The sequence below is a fragment of the Motacilla alba genome, chromosome 9, assembly GCF_015832195.1.
Source record: "Motacilla alba alba isolate MOTALB_02 chromosome 9, Motacilla_alba_V1.0_pri, whole genome shotgun sequence".
In the NCBI taxonomy this organism is placed as follows: domain Eukaryota; kingdom Metazoa; phylum Chordata; class Aves; order Passeriformes; family Motacillidae; genus Motacilla; species Motacilla alba.
In genome coordinates, this window is record NC_052024.1 from 16328587 (window position 1) to 16346331 (window position 17745).

At 47.7% G+C, this 17745-nt stretch overlaps 1 protein-coding gene across 3 annotated transcripts; it reads left to right on the forward strand.

The window, feature by feature from the left end:
- Positions 1–17620, forward strand: COPS7B (COP9 signalosome subunit 7B). Of its 3 annotated transcripts, XR_005258005.1 has the most exons (9): positions 1–194; positions 2090–2265; positions 3437–3512; positions 5046–5134; positions 5719–5921; positions 7162–7267; positions 8540–13400; positions 14203–14308; positions 17237–17620. XR_005258005.1 is itself a non-coding variant. In XM_038146033.1 (7 exons), the coding sequence occupies exons 2-7, from the start codon at positions 2104–2106 to the stop codon at positions 8696–8698; spliced, it is 795 nt and encodes a 264-aa protein (XP_038001961.1). In that variant the 5' UTR covers positions 1–194; positions 2090–2103; the 3' UTR covers positions 8699–17620. The 3 variants fall into 3 exon arrangements, 1 of the variants encoding a protein (XP_038001961.1); XR_005258004.1 differs by having other exon boundaries at positions 14203–17620; XM_038146033.1 differs by having other exon boundaries at positions 8540–17620.
- The last annotated feature ends 125 nt before the right edge of the window (positions 17621–17745 follow it).

Genomic DNA, 17745 nt, shown 5'->3' on the forward strand with positions numbered 1-17745 from the left:
CCGGTGTCCCGGGGATGCCGGGGCGCGGGTCCCGCTCCGTGCGGCCCCGGGGATCGGCCCGGAACGTTCGGCGCGGCCCGCGCGTTCCGGGGGGGAAGGAGCCGCCAGCGGACACCGGCGCCGCCATCATGGCGGCTTGAGGCGCGGCGGGATCGGCGCCGGGAGCGGCGGGACGGGAGGCCGGGAGCGGAGAGGTAATGCCGGGGCTGGGAGAAGCCTCCCGGGAGCAGAGGCGGCGGTGGGGGACCCCCAGTAAATTACCCCCTGCGGCAGGGCTCGGTTTGGCCCGAGGGCTCTGCCGGGGGTCTGGGGAGAACGGCAGGGCCGGGAAACCCCCGCCTTCCTGCTGCAGGGTCTGCGGGCCGCTTCCCGCCCTGAAACTCCTAGAGCTGCCTTAGAAAAGCCTGAACGACAGAGAACCCCGGCTCGTCCCTCTCCTTGGTTTGTTGTAGCCTTTGGACAAGCTACGTTGGAGTGTCTGCTGTATTTCAGTCACTTCTCACCGGGGTAAATCGGTTGTGGAAGCAGCGAGGTATTCCCTGTGACACGGGTGTGCATACAGGTTGCAATAGCACCGCAGTTGTCCAAACATTTACTTGCAAAGGGGCAGAGAATTGGCTCCTCTTCCCTACCAGGGCATGGATACAGCCCGCCAGTCTTTTGTGACCTCCTAAAAACCTCAGCGTGTGGTTTGATCACCTGTGAGGGAGGACAATAGAACTGTGAAATCTGAATCTCATTCCCAGCACAGTCAATCCATATTCTCTGTGTGGAAATCGTCCTCTCTGTGAGCAGAGGGAGCGCACTGGTGTGTCAGGCAGGCACGCTGGCTGTTGTGTAGTGCAGGGATTTCAGGTCAGAGCTGAGGTGCTGTTCAGCCAGGCTGCACGTGTGCCTCTGGTGGAAAGAACCCCAGAGAGACTTGGGGGGCTGAGATAGCTCAGTGTGGAGAGTGTTAAAGGTTGCTCTCTAAAGCTGAGACCATTTGTACCTGCAGGTGTAATAGAACAAAGTAAAGTGTATTTTTAGAAGTTGACTAATACAGGAAGCTGTGATGCCTTCACAAGCCTTAATTTGGTTATGCCTGGTGAAACAGCCAAGCCCCTGTATGACTGTGCTGCCCCCACAAGGGTGGATGTGGGCTCGGCCCACGTGGGTCACACAGAGCCAGACAAGTTCTCTGGTGTTTGGTTTTCATCAAGGTTATACCCTCTGCTTGATAATTATCCCATACAAACATAGCACAAAACCTCCCTTATCTGCTAAGTCCTTTGTTTGGTTTCTGAATAACATGCTTGGGAAGTTTTGTCTTAGTTGTTTGTAAACAAACAGCTCATTTTGTGGAGCTTGTTAATAAATAGTGGTTTACGTTTCAGAAGCAACATCTTGGTGCTGGGAGACAACATGCACACCAGAAATGTCAGGCAGCAGCTGAAGACAAAGACCTCTCTTTACAGGGACCTAAATAGAGCCTTTGTAGAAAGGGTATTTTTATCACTTGAGCTTCCCAGTTAACCCCAAACACTGGAGCTGCACGGTGCAGACAGGGAGCTGCTCACAGGCCCCAGTTCTTTTTGCCTTTTGGGCTCAGAAAGCAGTGGGAATTGTGGATGCACACTGTATCATAGGCAGAGTCCAGGGAAAAGGTGGGATGTGTGGGCATGTAGTGTGCATCCTTGCTTCACAGGGAATTCTGTTGGCTGCTTTGGAGCTGTGTCCTGAGGAAGGAGGAAGTCTCAAGTGTATCAATAAGCATCTTTACAGTTGGCATTATTTGGCAGCATCACTAGAAGGAAAAGTCTGAAAACAGCATGAAATCTAAACTCCTGTCTTAGAAGAAAGGATCTGCAAGAGCAGGTCCTTTTAGGGAACTGCTCAGACAGAAATTTTGCTTAGAAATTGTGGGAGTCATCCTTGCTCCCCAGCTAAATCAGCAGTTGAACCTGCTGGGTTTTTGGCCTACCCTCGGAATGCTGAAGAAGAGGCTGGCAGCTGAAATGTTGCTATGCTGAGCACCTTCTGGTCCCCTGCGGGGCAGAACTCAGCAGAGGAGAAAGGATGTGTTAACATGATGTTCTTTTACTGACAGATTGAAAACCTAGAATGGCAGGAGAACAGAAGCCATCCTGCAATCTTCTAGAGCAGTTCATTTTACTAGCCAAAGGAACAAGTGGCTCAGCTCTGACTGCTCTTATAAATCAAGTGCTGGAAGCTCCTGGGGTTTATGTCTTTGGAGAGCTGTTGGAGTTAACAAATGTGAAAGAGGTAAGAGTTGAGTTTTTATTCTAATGCCCCTTCTGCACTACCCATATAAGGGATCTCCAGAAGTTTCCACAGGCAGCCTGTGGGTGAAATTTCTGTGCCAGGAGGGCCTGTTGCAACTTACCTGGGTTGAGAGATGTTTTTGAATAAGAGGCTGACCTTGCTTTTGCCTGTATATGTTAGGTGTTAAAGAATCCCTATATAAAGCTTTGCTACCTTAAGGCAATTGCAAACGCAGCACAAACCTGGCAGCAGCACAGTAGCAGTTTTAAGAAGGCACTTTGGCAGCCAACAAGGAAAAAATCCCTTTCTACTTCTTTACTGTCCTGGAAAGCAGAACTTCAGTGCTCTCCAAAAGTCTTTGTGAACAGATGTCTAGTGTATCAGGCCTGGGTGGTAACCAAATCCAAAGCATTGCAAACCAAGGTGGAAAGCAAGTTCCAGAGCTTTTGCTGAGAGTGTTTTGCCAGCCCCTACCTCTTCTACATGAAGGAATCTGAGCTGAGTATCTCTGCAGCTGGAGTAACACAGTGTACAGTGAGTTTGGCTTTCCAGACAGGCTCTTAAATATGCATAAAAGCACCTCAATGGTTATTCAGTATCAAATCACAAGTGCTGGCTTTTTCCTGGGTTTGTGTGCAGCTAATGGGATTAAAAACCCAATCAATAAAAATCACTGCTTGGTGCTGCTGTTATTCCAGTGAAGTGTTTGCAAGCAGGAGAAGAGCTGTTACCTTCAAATGCGCTCCAGTTACAGTGTCCCAGCTTGCTTTGCTCTGAAGCTGTGGTGGCTCTGCAGGTGAGCTGTCCAAGCTTTCACAGGATCCTCACCAGCCATCACCATTACCTGCTTGCTTATCACCTGATAAGAGGAGCTGGCCCTGTAGCTTGTCAGCTGAAGTTAGGATTTGCTTTTTTCTTTTACCTCCCAAGTTGCCACACGAAGCAGTTGTCAGTCCAAACTGGAGTTAAGTTCCGGTGATAGAAATGGCTGGATCATCTTGACTCTAAAACTGCTGAAATTTCCTGCTCTTGAGGCCTTAGAAAGGGTCCAGCTTGGGATTTAATTGCTTTTGTGCTTAAGTCCTGTGCAGACTTAAACCATTCTCTGGAGAAGGTGCCTTTCAGGGTTGTGTTGCCCATTTTCTGTGACCTTTCTTTTCTCCCCATCCAGCTTGCTGAGGGCTCTAACGCTGCTTATTTCCAGCTGCTGAACCTGTTTGCATACGGAACCTACCGGGACTATGTAGGTAAGAGACTGCTGCCATTTGCACAGGGTGGGACTGGGTTGCCCTTCAGGATTGTCAGAGGCAATTCTTTGCTTTCTCAGATGCCTGGTGTAGTGTGGCTGGGTGAAAGCATCCAGGAACAGGAGTTGCTTAGGAGGAGAATTGTCTGTAGGGGGTCTGGGTCATGTGTGTGTTTTGCTTGCTAAAAATGAAAGGAGGGGTTAGAGACTCTGGGGTGCTGCTGGTTTGGATGGGACTGCAGCGCTGGGTTGAGTTGGTCTGCAGCAGAGCTCATTGACGTTCACAGGCCACCTACCTCTGTAGAGGGAAATTTCAGACATCTCTATAGAAATTTAGATGACACCAGTTATGGAAACTGCAGAAAACTTAGACAAAATTGTTGTGCATTATTTATAAAAACCTATATGGTTTGTGAGATAACCTTTTATTCCGTGACGGCATTGCTAAAGCAAAGTGAATAATTTCTTAGCTAGAATACAAGTTGAAATAATGACTTTTATACAGCTTTAGAAAGACTATGTGTGAATCATCTTTGTATCTGTTGAAATGTGCTTTTATCTCTGGTGCTTATGCTTCCATTCTGCTACAATTTAATGCTTCATTTGTGGGTAGCAGCCTCATCCAGACCATTACAGAGTGTGACAAATAATTCTGTCATAGTGCTGTTTCTCAGGGTGGTGGATGAGCTATCTAGTTCCTGTAAGGAGCAGTAGCATCTGTAAGTGCAAGGACTGGAAATTCCAGTGTCTGTGGAGCAACACGAGCCTCATGAATTCTGTGACTGATTAGAGGATGTGCTTGCTGTCCATGGCTCTTGTGTCACTGTGTGACAGCGCAGCTCGTTCTTCCTTTTCTAGTGAAGAAAGAGAAAAGGGGGAAAAGCAGTCAAAATGCAGAGCATTGGATGAGGTGGGATGGATGGGAGAACTTGAGTGGCCCTGAAACACCAATTTCCATTAAAGTAGATATTTTAAAGAGTTCTTTGCTTTGGAGGACTGCCAGTTTCCTTTTTCTTTTTAAATATTCATGAGGCACATGGATATAATACAGTGACAGTGTGACCATCTAGATTAATGATTTCTGCTCTCTTCCTCAGCTTGGTACTTTGCACTTTAAATTCTGCAGCTCTTCAGGGAAATAAAACCAGCTGTATTTGCAACCAGATCAGCAAAGGGGGAAGATTTTTTTCTGTCAGCTTGTTAATGAAATAAAAATTACTTGGTAGAAACAAAGCCATTGACCAACTGTTTCAGCAGGGCACCAGTTATGAATTACCTTATAATTCCAGAGCCAGAATTACTAAAGAAGCAGATAAGAATGGAATTGCCAAGTTGTTCTTAACTTTTCCCTTCTCTCCCTGGTTGTCCCAATTTATCTGCAGCAGCACGCTCTGCTCACCAGCCAGCACCCACATTACCTGGAGGTGTTTGGTATTTCAGGGTGTAGTGTAGCATAACTAGCCTGAAGTTCTGCAGCCTGGATTATGTCATTTTCAAAGAAAAGTCCTGAATCTTGTCTTTTTGACATTAACAGCAAACAAAGATAACCTGCCTGAATTAACAGTGACTCAGAAAAACAAGCTGAAACACTTGACGATCGTAAGCCTGGCTTCCCGAATGAAGGTAAAGCGTGTGGGGTTTGACAGCTGTTGTCTCTTGGTTTTGTTTTAAAAATGGCATCCACTCCAGAGCACAATTGTATCAGACTGCATGGGTACTCACAAAAAAATCCTGTACTGGGAAGGTACATGTGGGGTACAGTGTTCTCTCCTGTGCATTTGGGATATTGACTTAGTGCACTTCCATGGGTGAAGTGTGGGGGTGTCTGAGCTGACGTGCAGATCAGTCAGGAAGGTCTGGGAAACTTTGTATGGCTTTTTTTACTGCTGGAGATGGAGAATCATTCTTTAAAACACCGACTTTTTGTTCTAGAGAAAATGATGCCACACTCTTAATTCCTATTACAATCCCATTTACCTTTTTTTCTTCTAGAATGTGCTATACTATACCAAAGCTTCAGGAATTGCCAAAGTTGTGTCACAGTATTTCATAGCCTGGCAAGCATTTGTTCTGCCATGATCAGTCACTGCTGCACCTGCAAGTCAAAGTGTAGGATACAATAAACATTTGAATCTCAACCTTTTGAGACTTAGCCATTCATTTTTGCTCTAGGACTGTTAACTTACTCTTGGTCTTGCTGTTTTTAGTGCATTCCCTATTCTGTGTTGCTGAAGGACCTGGATATGAGGAATCTGAGGGAGCTGGAAGATCTCATCATTGAAGCGGTTTACACAGATATTATCCAGGGGAAGTTGGATCAACGAAACCAGGTGTTAGAGGTGGATTTTTGTATTGGCAGAGACATTCAGAAGAAGGACATCAGTAACATTGTCAAAACACTTCAGGAATGGTGAGGCAGTCTCTCCACCTTCCTTGTTCCTTGTACATAGCTTGTCCTGTTTTCCCCCTCACAGTTTCAAGTGCTGGCTCAATTTCACCATGTTCCATTAATCAGGAGTCTTATGCTATAAGTAGGCACTTGGAGGAGGAGTCTGTTGGGCAAGTTTTCCAAGATCCCATCTGGGATTCAATTTGTATTATGTATCAAGCCAAACTCTGCCACACTGTGAGCTTCTGCTCTCACTGTAGCTTTTACATGGCAGAGCCCCAGTGACGAGTCAAGGACTTTGCAGAAAGAGGTGCCAAACTGGACTCATGGTTCTATGGTGGGAGCTGCAGCACTTAATAATGAAGACAGAACTGTTACTTTTCAGCCTTTTTCACTGTGTTGAGAACTGTGTGGGCAAAGTCTAGAGAATCACAGCTCTTTGGATGGGATATCTCTTCAAGTTTGAAGTTTCAGGTGGCTTTGTCTTCTCTTTGTTCCTGCAAATGCAGCCTGTCTGCAACTGTAGTGGGGCTGTGGCGTTATCTCTTTGTACCTTTGCCAGGAAGCTGTTTCTCATCTTTCTGTAGGATTCCCTTCCCACCTAAAGAAATTCCCGCATAGACTGTGGAGCCCATGGCAGGTCCTGAGCTGACTGGGAAATGCTTCCTAGTTGCTATGGTAATGAGTGCATGAAAAGTAATTAAACTGCTGGGCAAATATGCTGTCCTGTGGTGGGGGCAGGTTTTATGCTTCTCTGCTCCAGCTCCCTCAGTCCCATCACGGTGGGAGGGCTCTGACAGCTTCCAGGACCTTGCAGCATTGTTTGGAAGGTAACAGTGAACCCACTGCCAATTCCCTTTTTGTCTTTTCCAGTTCTGAGTTCCATGCTGAGTGCTCTTGTCATTTGAACACTTAACAGGCAGGAGGATTATCTCAATATTGCTTTTTTCTATAATTTTAAAATCTTGCATTTGAATACTGTGTTGCATCCTGTTTGAGCTGTAATCCTGTCTGAAAAGGAAGATGAAAGTGCATTCAACCTGCACTTACTCTCTGATGGTAAGGGTAACACAGACTCTCTAGAGAGTGCTGAGAAATGCGTCGAGTACACAGCAAAGCTTTTTCTTGCCAGCTTTTTGCAACTCTAGGCAGGAAGTATAAATTTAATAATCTCTTAAACTTTCAGATGAGCATGACTTTTCCGATTGCCTGCTCCAGGGAGAATTTGTAAACACTGTTTGACATCATTTGTATCTTGCAGGTGTGATGGCTGTGAAGCAGTTCTTTTAGGAATTGAGCAGCAAGTACTTAGAGCCAACCAGTACAAAGAGAACCACCACCGAACTCAGCAGCAGGTAGAGATGGAGGTGGGTACAGAGTAATCTCAGGCCTCTGTGCTGTTGGATAAATGTGTGTTTGCTGAAGGAAATAATCTATAGTAAACACGTGGTTGATGGTCACGGCTCTCAGAAGAAGGCTAACAATCATGCAAATCAGGCATGGGGTAGAAAGAAAACACATCTGCTTCTGAGTGCTACTATGACCACAAACATCAGACATCCAGCAGAGTGGACCTTCTGTTGATAAATTTTTATAAATTTAGGCTACGTGCCTGCACTAATTGTGGTTTCCTATATTGATTCGTTAGGAAAACTCTGCTTTTACCACAAATCTTCACTGCAACTCTGTTCCCTTCGTACAAGGCAGGCAGGGGGTAAAAACCACTTCTGTTTGTTAAACGTGGAAGTGTAGTTAAAAATCGCTGGAGTCTCAATTGCTTTTGCAGGAAGAGCCCGCGGCCGCTGCCCCGAGCCGGGCCGGGCCCTGGCGCGCTCCCGCCGCTAGGTGGCAGCACGAGCCCGCGGCCCGGCCCTGCGCGCCCCGGCTCCGGCCGCAGGGGAGGTGGGGATGGAACTCCCGAGACACTGCAGCGGGGGCTGGCTTCCCTGCTTGGAGGCTTGATCGGTATCCATAGCACATTTGGTTTGCCACATGCCTTTGGCTTGGAGTTGGCACGCCTGATTCGCAAACCTTGGGGGTTTTTTGAAGGTTTGCTCACTGTATTTGTGGTGAGCCCTGCAGAGTTCCAAGGGATCAAGGGTGGTGCTTAGTGCTGTATCTCTCCTTTTCAGCCAGAGTAGCAGAAACATTACTGTTGCTTCCCACAAAACCAATTTCTGTTCCTGCTTCTTAGCAAATAACCTTTGTCTCAGGTAGTCAGGTAGACCAAATGGCATTTTTGCTTTTCAGTTCTGTCCTGAGAGTAAATTTTTCTTTCACTGTCTCCTTTCCCCTTCCTGCTTCTGGCTAACAGAATGGTAGGATGGCTCCTTCTCCACCAAGGCAGTAGTAGGTCCCTCCAGCCAGACAGAAGGGTGGTACAATATTGTACCACTGTCTCTTAGGAAAAAAAGTAATCCCTAGTTATTCCAGACTGGAAATACTATCAGCTCTGTCTGTAAATGAGGATGAAACATTACCTTTATTAAACTCAAATGCAGAGCATGTTACTGCTGGGAGAATCTCTTTTATAATTTCCACTCTTATACTCCAGGGGTTTTTCAATATGTTTATGAGCAGAGTGTCTGCTGCGAGGGGAGGAAGAAGCAGGTGCTGATTCACTGTCTCTTCTTGGCCAGGTCACAAACATAAAGAAAACATTAAAAGCTACAGCCTCGTCGTCGGCACAGGAGATGGAACAGCAGCTGGTAGAGCGAGAGTGCCCTCCACACACAGAACAAAGGCAGCCCACAAAGAAGATGTCCAAAGTCAAAGGGCTGGTCTCCAGCCGTCACTAGAACATGCCATCTAAATGTCATTCAGTTAGGAATGACAACAGGAGGAGCAAAAAGGGCCTGCGTCTCCTTTTTCAGTGGGTTCTGGGCCAGTCCCTTCCCAGCTGGCAAGTAAAAGCCCTGTTTGAACAGCTCCCAGTTAGCAGCACCTGGCTAAGTTACACTGTGCAGCTCCTATGAGTTTTCAGGGTGTCCCTGTTCTGGTCCTGTCAATAGGGACTTTTAAAGAATGGGACTAACCAAAAGGGGCAGGAAAAAACCAAAATATCTGTGGACCGTTTTGCTCCCTCCCAGCTAGTTCATTGCTGCTTAACCTTGAGGAAGCTGCTCTACTGAATCAGATCATGGGAGAGCTTCTATAGCAAGCATCTGAATCCCAGGGTTGAAGTGTGGCTACCAAAGCCAGGCTGGGAGCGAGGAAGCCATCAACACAGATCTTTTCATTCCCAAAGGGAGCACAGGAAGATTTCTAGGCCAGGAACTGCTTTACATGGAAGCCTTCAGCCTTTCAGCTACCCCTGTCTATTTTAAACTGGGGTGAAATTCACACTACCTCGCTCTGTGAAGATGAGTTCCAGTGCTGGGCTGTTTACTTAACTGTCTGTTTACTGCCCTTACTAAGCCCTTTAATCTCTCACAGATTTAAAGCACTATTCTGCATCTCTGAGGCATCAGTACAATAAGGAGGAAGCAGGCTGCCCTTTCACACAGACCTTGCAGGTGGCTAGGGGCGTGCTAGAAACTATTCCTCCTGAATGTGATGTGACCTCCCAGAGCTGCTTGTGAGTTGTTTCCCCCATTGATACCTTCAAAGGGTAATGCATTCTCTCTTCCTTGGATGCTGGCGACAGTGGGAGAGGAGCCTGTTTGGCATGGAGGCAGGCTGGTGGCCCAGGATCCACTGGCAGGGGTCGCAGCAGCATCCCCTTGCTGAAGCAATGGACTTGACCAGTTTTTCTGAATTTTGAACATTTTCAGGTTGTATTTTCCTCCTTTTTTTTTTTTTTTGTACATTGTTGTGATTCTAAAGCATTTCAGCCTTTGTTTTGTGGTTTTGTTTTTTTTTTTATTTGTTACAAACTAACTTCAGGTGATTTGCACCTAGTTTGGCACGGTGTGGGGTTTTTTTTAAGGGGGAAGCATTGGAACAGCAATTCATAAAAAAGTACATTTTAGAAAAAAATTAAAAATGCTGATTTAATGTCAGAGTCTGGAGTCTTGACTTGGAGGCTGTTTAGGCTTGTTGTCCAATGGCTCTTGTTCACTTGAGCATTTATTTGATTCTTGGTGTATGTTGACCAAAGGTCTGACTGATCTCTCTGATGCATCTTGGAGACAGGGAAGCCTATTCACATTTTGTCAGTAGTTCATCTTTGTCCAGATTTGTGCAGAAGGATGTGTGGCAAAGCTGGTAGCTGAGCTCTGTGTCCTGAGCCTAAACAGCTTTGATGCCTGGTTGTGGAAGGTTTGTAGTTGTGCTCTTAGGCCAGTCAGTTCCTTCCTTTTAGTGTAGCAGAGTGCTGCTTTGTAGTTTGGCTCCAGCATTTCACTTCTGTAAAGAGAAGCTCTTTCCCTGAGCAGGCAGGGGAGCTGTTCAAGCAGAGGACTGTGACAATGCTCCAGTCCTGCAGCCAGCTGTCACCTGCATTTGCTCGTGCAATGCACGTGCCTTCCTCTTATTGCTACCAGGACTCTTTGCCATCTGCATGTTTGCAGTCCTCAGTCACAGGACTTGCTCACTTGTGAAAGTAAATCCCTCTCCTTTTCTTCTCCTGCAGTGCAGGCACACCAGCTTTCAGTCTGGAGAGGAAGATCTAAATACCCTCCCTCCAGCTTCCTCTGGGTCAAGTCCCAGACTCTTCTGATTCTGGTCAGGCTTCTGATTCTTTACCAGCTCTCTCTCCCCCTAGAAATACAACAAGGATATTAAGTGGATAAGCCCAGAGCACGAAGCCTTCACCAGTAACTCAGTGGGACTGTTTCCCAAGCAGTGGCAGTATTAGCTCCTGTTTCAGCTTCTCACAGTGTTCAGCTGACAGCTTCTCGGGAGGTGCAGGTGGACCTTGTGTTCCCGAGTCTGTGTGATGGAGATGGACTCTGTCTATTTCTAGCCTGCTGTGTGGACAGCTGCAATGTGCTGGTCATCCGTTTCCTCACTGGATTTGACTAGTGAGGCTCTATGGTCCTGTGTCCTTTCCATTTTTAATATCAGTCCTGCAAAGTGGCAGGAAGAATACAAATGCCTTTGGGAATCATTTTAGCTCCTCATCAAGCCACAGTCTGCTGGGGAAGTAGATGTGAGTTTGGTGCCCTTGCTGTTTATTCCCTGCCAGTTACAGGAGTCACATTAGTTTACTGAAGCTTCTTTAGTGGTTGGAAGTTTTTGAGTTTGTTCTTATGTTTTTGCTGTTCTCAAAGCCTGGCTGGGGTGAGGATCTTATTTACGCTTTGGTTCTCATTGCCTTTGATCAGCAAAGGAGCAAGAGAGGAAATAGCACTTTGAATAAAGAGCTGTCCCGTGTCTGATGGTGACAGAGGACAGAGAAGGGACTGCTGTATTGGAGGGGATGGAGCTGTTTGCATGTTTGGCTTTCCTGGTGTGCCAGCGAAGGGCTTGGTGCTGCAAAAGGAGGGGGATGTCTGCAATGAGCCCAGGCTGAGATGAGTCATTAACAAATGACATGCACAGAGTACCTGGGGGAGGCAAACAGCTCTGCAGCAGCTGGTTAATGAATCTGGCTTGAAGGAAAGAGTTAGAAGCTATTCCAGAAATGAAGCAGAAGGCAGAGTTGTTAACGGGCAAGGATGCAGGAGGTGCTGTGCTGTTTGAGAAGAACAACAGATAAAGACTGTATTGACATCCTGTTGACTACAGGAAGGGTAGCAACTCAGAGCAGAGTTGTGGGAATTAGGGGCTGAATCGTGTGGGGAGTGCCCAGGGAGCTAAACTGCTATGGGGACGAGAGGGAGGTGGAAGCAGAGGCAGATTTTATGCAAACTCCCCTGGATTGCCTGTGCCTGCTGGAGGCAGCTAACACAGCTTGTCTGAGCACTGCTGGACGCTGCTCCCTGGTGCAGGGTGAGCATCCTGCCCTGCTTTGGTTTATGGCAGCGATGGGATGCTCCAGCTGCAGCTCGCTCCAAGACTGCAGCAGGACAGACTTTGAGCTATTGAACTTCTGTTTGCCTTTTCCACCCAGAGGGAGAGAAAGTGGATGGAAACTGCCTTCCCTCTGCTCTTCAGGGCTTTATTGTCTAGCTTTGTGTTCTGCAGCTCCACTTGTACTAGTGCTTGTTTAATATGGAATTGAGCACTGAGCTGGAAAATGGAAGAGAGGATCTCAGCTGATTGCAGTGCTGGTAGGCTGCCCTAGCCCTAAAGCTGTGCCTCGTGCTAACAAATGTCCCTGGCATTCCTGCCGAGACTCGGTTGATAGCAGCTAACACCAGGCAATTCTGGAACACAATAAAGCAGTGCTGATGTCAGTCTTTAACAAAAGGGAAAAAAAAAAGTTTTGGATTAAAATCTCTTATTTTACTTCCCTCCTCACCTTCTTAGCTGCTAACTCACTCCTGTGTTGAGAGCAGGAGGGAAAATCAGTGATGCTGACAGACCCTTCTTGTCTTCAGACTTGAGACCTGTCCTGCCATCAATCTTGTGCAGCCCTAGGAAGTCCCATGGATGCTTGTGCAGCTGCTCTGAGGCTTGCAGGTCTCTCTCCATGGATCATGTAAAGGAGTAGAACCTGCAGAGCTGCTCTCCAGAGTGAAGCTTTTGGGCAGAAAGCTTTTGTTCTTTACAGAAGACAGTGGTCAAAAGTGGCGATTTTCCCACCAGCCCTGCAAAGTGAATTTTGCTGAACATCTTTCAGTTCCTGAAAGAATGTAAAAGGATGCAGACCCCAGAGGATGTTTTTGGTTTTAGTGTTCTTATCCTATGAGGGCAAAATGCATTGGTCCATGTGTGCCAAGCAGACTTGTGCTTACTCACTGCAGGGAAGGCAGAAGAAACAGTGCCCTTATCTTTGATAGCTGTATTGGAACATAAATTCCATGGGCAAACCAGACTTTTCCTACACTTTCAGTTCTGTACAGGGTTATATGAGCTCAGCTAAGCTAGAAACCACAGAAAGCCCACCCCTGCACACTAAAGCAGCCCAAACTTGTGCATTTGTGGGGCTGTTGGTGCTGGGGATTCCTATTTTTGGTCTGAGCCTGCTGCAAACTGCAATGCAGAAAAACAACCTTGCTCTTTATTATTCTAAATAATGGGGAAATGGAGAAATCTAAGACCCTGCCCAACAAACACAATAGACCCAGATAGCCCTATCTCGGGCACCTGGTCACAAAGTTTCCTGTTGTTTTTTTCCACCCCACTAAGTCCTGTATAACACCTGACCTAATGCAAGGGAACCAAAACCTGAGTCTGCATAGCATATTTTTGTATAAACTGAAAGAGAGTAACCCAGGGGCATCAAGAAAGGTAAATTAAAGTTTAGAGATATCTCAGTTCCTACTTGTAACCTCAACCTTGTATTCTTAATACGGAATTTTAGCCTGACAGTCTGATTGAATTTCTTGGCAGAGTTTTTAGGAATATGTCATTGTTTCATTCTGCTCCATGACGAAGGTCCGTGTCTCTCAGGGACTGTTGACATTTTGCTGGTAGTTCCTCAAGTTTGGCCCTCCCACAGAGCTCCCAGAGGTAAGTAATAATTGTACTCTGTTAAGAGAGTGTGTGTTTACCCCCTAGCCTGGGCTGACCCTGCCTCTCTGCATCCCCGTGGTGCTACTCCCCTCTCCAATTGGTCAGCCAGGCAAAGGAATGGGCAGAGCAGCACTTTGCTCCCTGTCTGTGAATCCACAGGCACGGAGGCTTCTTTGTGCAGTGTGTACATCTCATGACATGCCCCACTGCAAATTGCCTGAGCGTGGTAGCTGTGACCACAGTTTTATCTTGTTGATAAGAAGAGATGTCCCTGCTCTAGTGAACGTGCATACATACACATTGGAAATTCCAGGCAGTAATGGGATGCCATAAGGTCATTTAACCGTCCTGAAATATGTATTTTCCCACAGAGAACAAAAGAATTTGTACCAGTAGTCCTTGCTTGCTCTGATTCTAGTAGAAGATGGCACACTTCCTCATCTCCAGATCTCCAAAGAGCCTTTGGAATCTGTATCATTAGGGTGTTTTTGAAATGCCCTAGTCACACATGATAGCTCTGTGTTTCCAAAAGAGCTGATTGTGGTGGGTAAGCAAAGCCTCGCTCCATCAGGGATCAGCCTCTTTGTGAGTGTTTGGGGCTTGTCTGACCATAGGCTGTATTTTCATGGGTATGAGGTTGGGAAGTAGTGTTCTCTTGCCTTCCAGATTCTTCCCAAAGATGCTGTTTATCTCACCAGCCCTCATGTTTCACTCGCTGTCTCATGATTAGTGCAGTCCTAAGGCTGCTCTGTGCTGATGCTGTAAGTAACGTCTCGGTGTTTCATTGTCACCTTCGCAGCTGGTAGAGAGCAGCAGTTCCTTCAGGATCACCTGCCAGCTGTGATGCTGTACCTTTTACATCACGACTCTGAGATGACACCTCTCCTTGCTGGCAGACAAGCCAGGTGGGTAGGCATTGCTTCCTCAGAGCTGTTCTGCATCTCAGGAGGCGCAGGCTGTAGCCTGGTTTAGCATAAAGGACATCAAGGACAAGGACAGTGTTGTAAATAAGGGGCAAAGCACAGAACTGTGTCCAGCTCTGCTGCAGCTGCAGAGAGCAACCTTGGGCAGGTCAGTTCCTCTGCAGCTGCATTTCCCAGGACAGCCTTGCTCCTGCCTGCTGACTGTGACAGGCTTTTGGTCTCCTGGCTGGGCAGAGGTTGGTTGCTGACGGAGTTGAAGAAGATGCACGTGTGCGGTAGGGGGGAAATCTTAACACCTTCTAAGCTTTTCCAGGAGTCGTCTTCCTTTTAAGTAGCATACCCTTCTTTTCCTCTGATGCAGATAAGGTGGTCCCATTGTGGGACTATCAGGCTGGAGTATTATGGGTAATATACCTGGTTAATTATGGAGGGAGCAGGAAAAATAGCCTGTGCAGTTTTCAACTATATCAAAGGGATGCTACCTAATGATTTTCCTATTAGCTCTTTTCCCACCCTGCCAGAGTCGCTGCAGAAGTGTCATTTACAAAGGCAGTTTGCAACTCATTACCCTGGATTTTCACTGTAGTTCTGCTCCAGAGAGCGTGGGCTTTTGCTGCATGCCCCAACCTAATGAATTGCCTGATTCAGTTAGTGCTGCCATCCCTCCTGACAAGGTTAGTTGCTGACTGACAGGAAGGGGCCTGAATTCAATTCCCTTCTTGTTTTTAACTCACACTTGTGTCAGGTGCAGGCTCCCTCTGGAAGTCACCCTGTGATCCCTTCCCTTTGTTTTTCTGCATTCTGAGGGAAGCAGCCCATGCTTGGAGAAGTCCTGGAGCAAGAGGCAAGGGCATGTTTGTTGCTGCCCCTGGCAGTTCCTGCTCCATGCCTCAAGTCCCTTTCCAGATGGAAAATTCCTTTGCTTTCCTGCTCTGGGACTCTGGGCTTCTCTTTTTTCTTTGTTGCTTTGGGATTTGCTGTCACCAGAGCTGGGCTTTGGAACCCTTCAGCAATAAGTACCTGGGAAGAGTTGCATGAATGGTACCAGGGAAAAACATGGAATATGGGCTGGGGGAACAGAATGGGTTTCCCACACATTAGAAAGTAACAGTGTCCCTGTTGTGAGTGCTCCAAGGTCTGCTCCAGCCTGTTTGGGCTTTGCCAGGCACTTGTACTACAGCACTGGAGGAAGCTCTTTTTCCTTTTCCACTAGAAAGCTGTGTGCTTTTTCAGACTAGGAGCTGATGGCTCAACTCCTGCTAGGAATTGCTCCTGGAGAGGAGAAATCAAGGCTGTTCCTACATCATGTCACAAGTGTTCCCATTTGGAAGCTGAATTGGCTACTGCTCATCCAGTTGGTAGTGCAGGAAATGTTTAAGTCCCATGAGTGCTAATTTGACCTGAGTATGGACAGGAGACCCTGGAACTCCTTTTCCCCTCACTTCCAGGTGTGTGTGCACTCCTCTGCTAAAGGCCATTCTCTGAGGCCGTGGTTGAGCTATCAGATGCCACCTCCCGAGGCTGCACCTTGCATCCAGAACAACTGTTGTTCATTTATGCTGGCTGGGATGTGGCAGGGGAGTTTTCCAGGGCTGGCCATGGATCCTTTCATGGGATGTTGTGAGGATCTGACCTAGCTGGCCATCAGGGGAGGCAGTGATGCAAGATGAATTTGTTTTTGCCGCACAAGATGCCTCCTTGCCTCTTAATTACATTCCTGTGGCCCCTCTTTCTTGCTGCCCTTGTTTTCTACTGAGCCCCTGTCAGGGAGACCCAGTTGTGGCCATTTCGGGTGATTGCTGTGTTCTAATGAGCCACTTCTGATTCCCGTTCTTGTTTGTCCAGTGAAGCAGGAAAGTGCTCATCAGTGCTCTGAGAACTGACCTCTGCTGGCAGTGCCACTCTCTGCCTGTCAGACCCACTGGCCTGGCTGTGCCACGGAGGGGCTGAGCTTGAGTGGATCTGAGCTTTCCCAGGTGTTCTTTCACCCCTGAGTGCTGCCTTCTCTCTTGCACATCATCACCACACATGGGCACGATATTCCCGTCCTGCTGGTGGGAATCCACATCCTAAGGGACAGGTGGCTCTCTGGTCAGACCAGAAGCAGGAAAGTGAGGAAACAAGCTGGTATCTTCTCCTTCTGCACCAGGAGCTCTAGCTCTGATTGCTTTTCTCTGCCAAGCTAATGGCCTTTTGCTGTACAGCTTTGCCATTTTCTTTGGGCTTGCTTTTTCCCAGGAAGCCCAGTGGATGGAAGGGACCCATGCTGTGGGCTGTGCTTTTATTCTTGGACAATGCTGCCGAGGAGAAACAGGAATCCAGACTGTAAATGGCCTCAGACTGTGATCTTCAATCGCCCAACCTTATCTCAGGTTCTGCCTCACTTATATGGTTAGATTGTGTGGATTGAATTCCTGAGGCTGAGTCCCTGCTGCTGTGTTGAGGACAACCCCTCTGTCACTAGGCAAGTGGTTTTATTTCAGCTCTGGCTTGCAGCAAAAAGCCAAAACTGGAAGGCAAATTGTCCCCACCTTGGTCAGAGCCTGTCACTCTATCATGGTCACTACTCTGGCTTCATGCTCAAGGACCAGGACTCTGAACAGGACCTGCAGCACCCCCTTCTTACACCTCTGTTCAGACCTGGCTCTGCAAGGTCTGCACAGTAAGCGATTCCTTGTTGTCCTTTAGGTTTCCTGGGTGACAGTGGACAGTCCCCTCTAATGGGCATCTCTTTAGGAGCTCCTGATACAGCCCCTCCTTCCCTCTAAAGATGTGTGGAGCTGGAAGTGTGACCTTCACAGGTTTATTTGCCTTACAGAGCCCTGACAGTGGGTTGCCATTCCCTATGGGAGCTGCCATTTGCCCGTCCTGCCTCCCTCCCTGCCAGGGTCTTGATTTTGTTCCCCATAGGCAACATCTTATGTGGTCCATCAGCCGCTGCTCCCCGTCCAGCTGGATCCTGTGGGCACTGCGAGGTGGGTACCTGTCTCTGACGGAGCCGTGCTCATGCGAGGTCAGAGACGCCCCCCTGTGTGCTCCTAACCTGATGATTGAGCTGTCGGGTGTCGGGATGAATCCTCTTGTTCTGTGCACCCAGTGTTGTGTCAGAGCTGGGGTGAGTCTGGCTGGAGGTTTCTATGGTTTCCTGGTGGTTGCTAAGGAAAAGGATCGCTTTGCCTCTGGGTCTTGGTGACTTTCTCTTTGCCCTGTCCTAGGCACCGGAGCCCAGCAGAACATAATGCTCGTTGTTTCCCAGCCCACTACAATGGCCAGGGCATAATTTGTGACTCCTGTCACGGCTGGGCTGGGCGCCTGCCACTCTCTTTTTTTCTAAGGCCTCTTTGAAGAATGAGACCAAAGAGCCTTCAAGCAGGAGTTTGCGTGTTTACTGCACTCCCCGCCCCCTCACTTGCTGTTTC

Coding starts and splice junctions, on each gene's coding strand:
- COPS7B (XM_038146033.1), top strand. CDS start 2,104: ATGGCAGGAGAACAGAAGCCATCCTGCAATCTTCTAGAGCAGTTCATT. Junction 2,266..3,436: donor AGTTAACAAATGTGAAAGAG/GTAAGAGTTGAG, acceptor CTCCCCATCCAG/CTTGCTGAGGGCTCTAACGC. Junction 3,513..5,045: donor AACCTACCGGGACTATGTAG/GTAAGAGACTGC, acceptor TGACATTAACAG/CAAACAAAGATAACCTGCCT.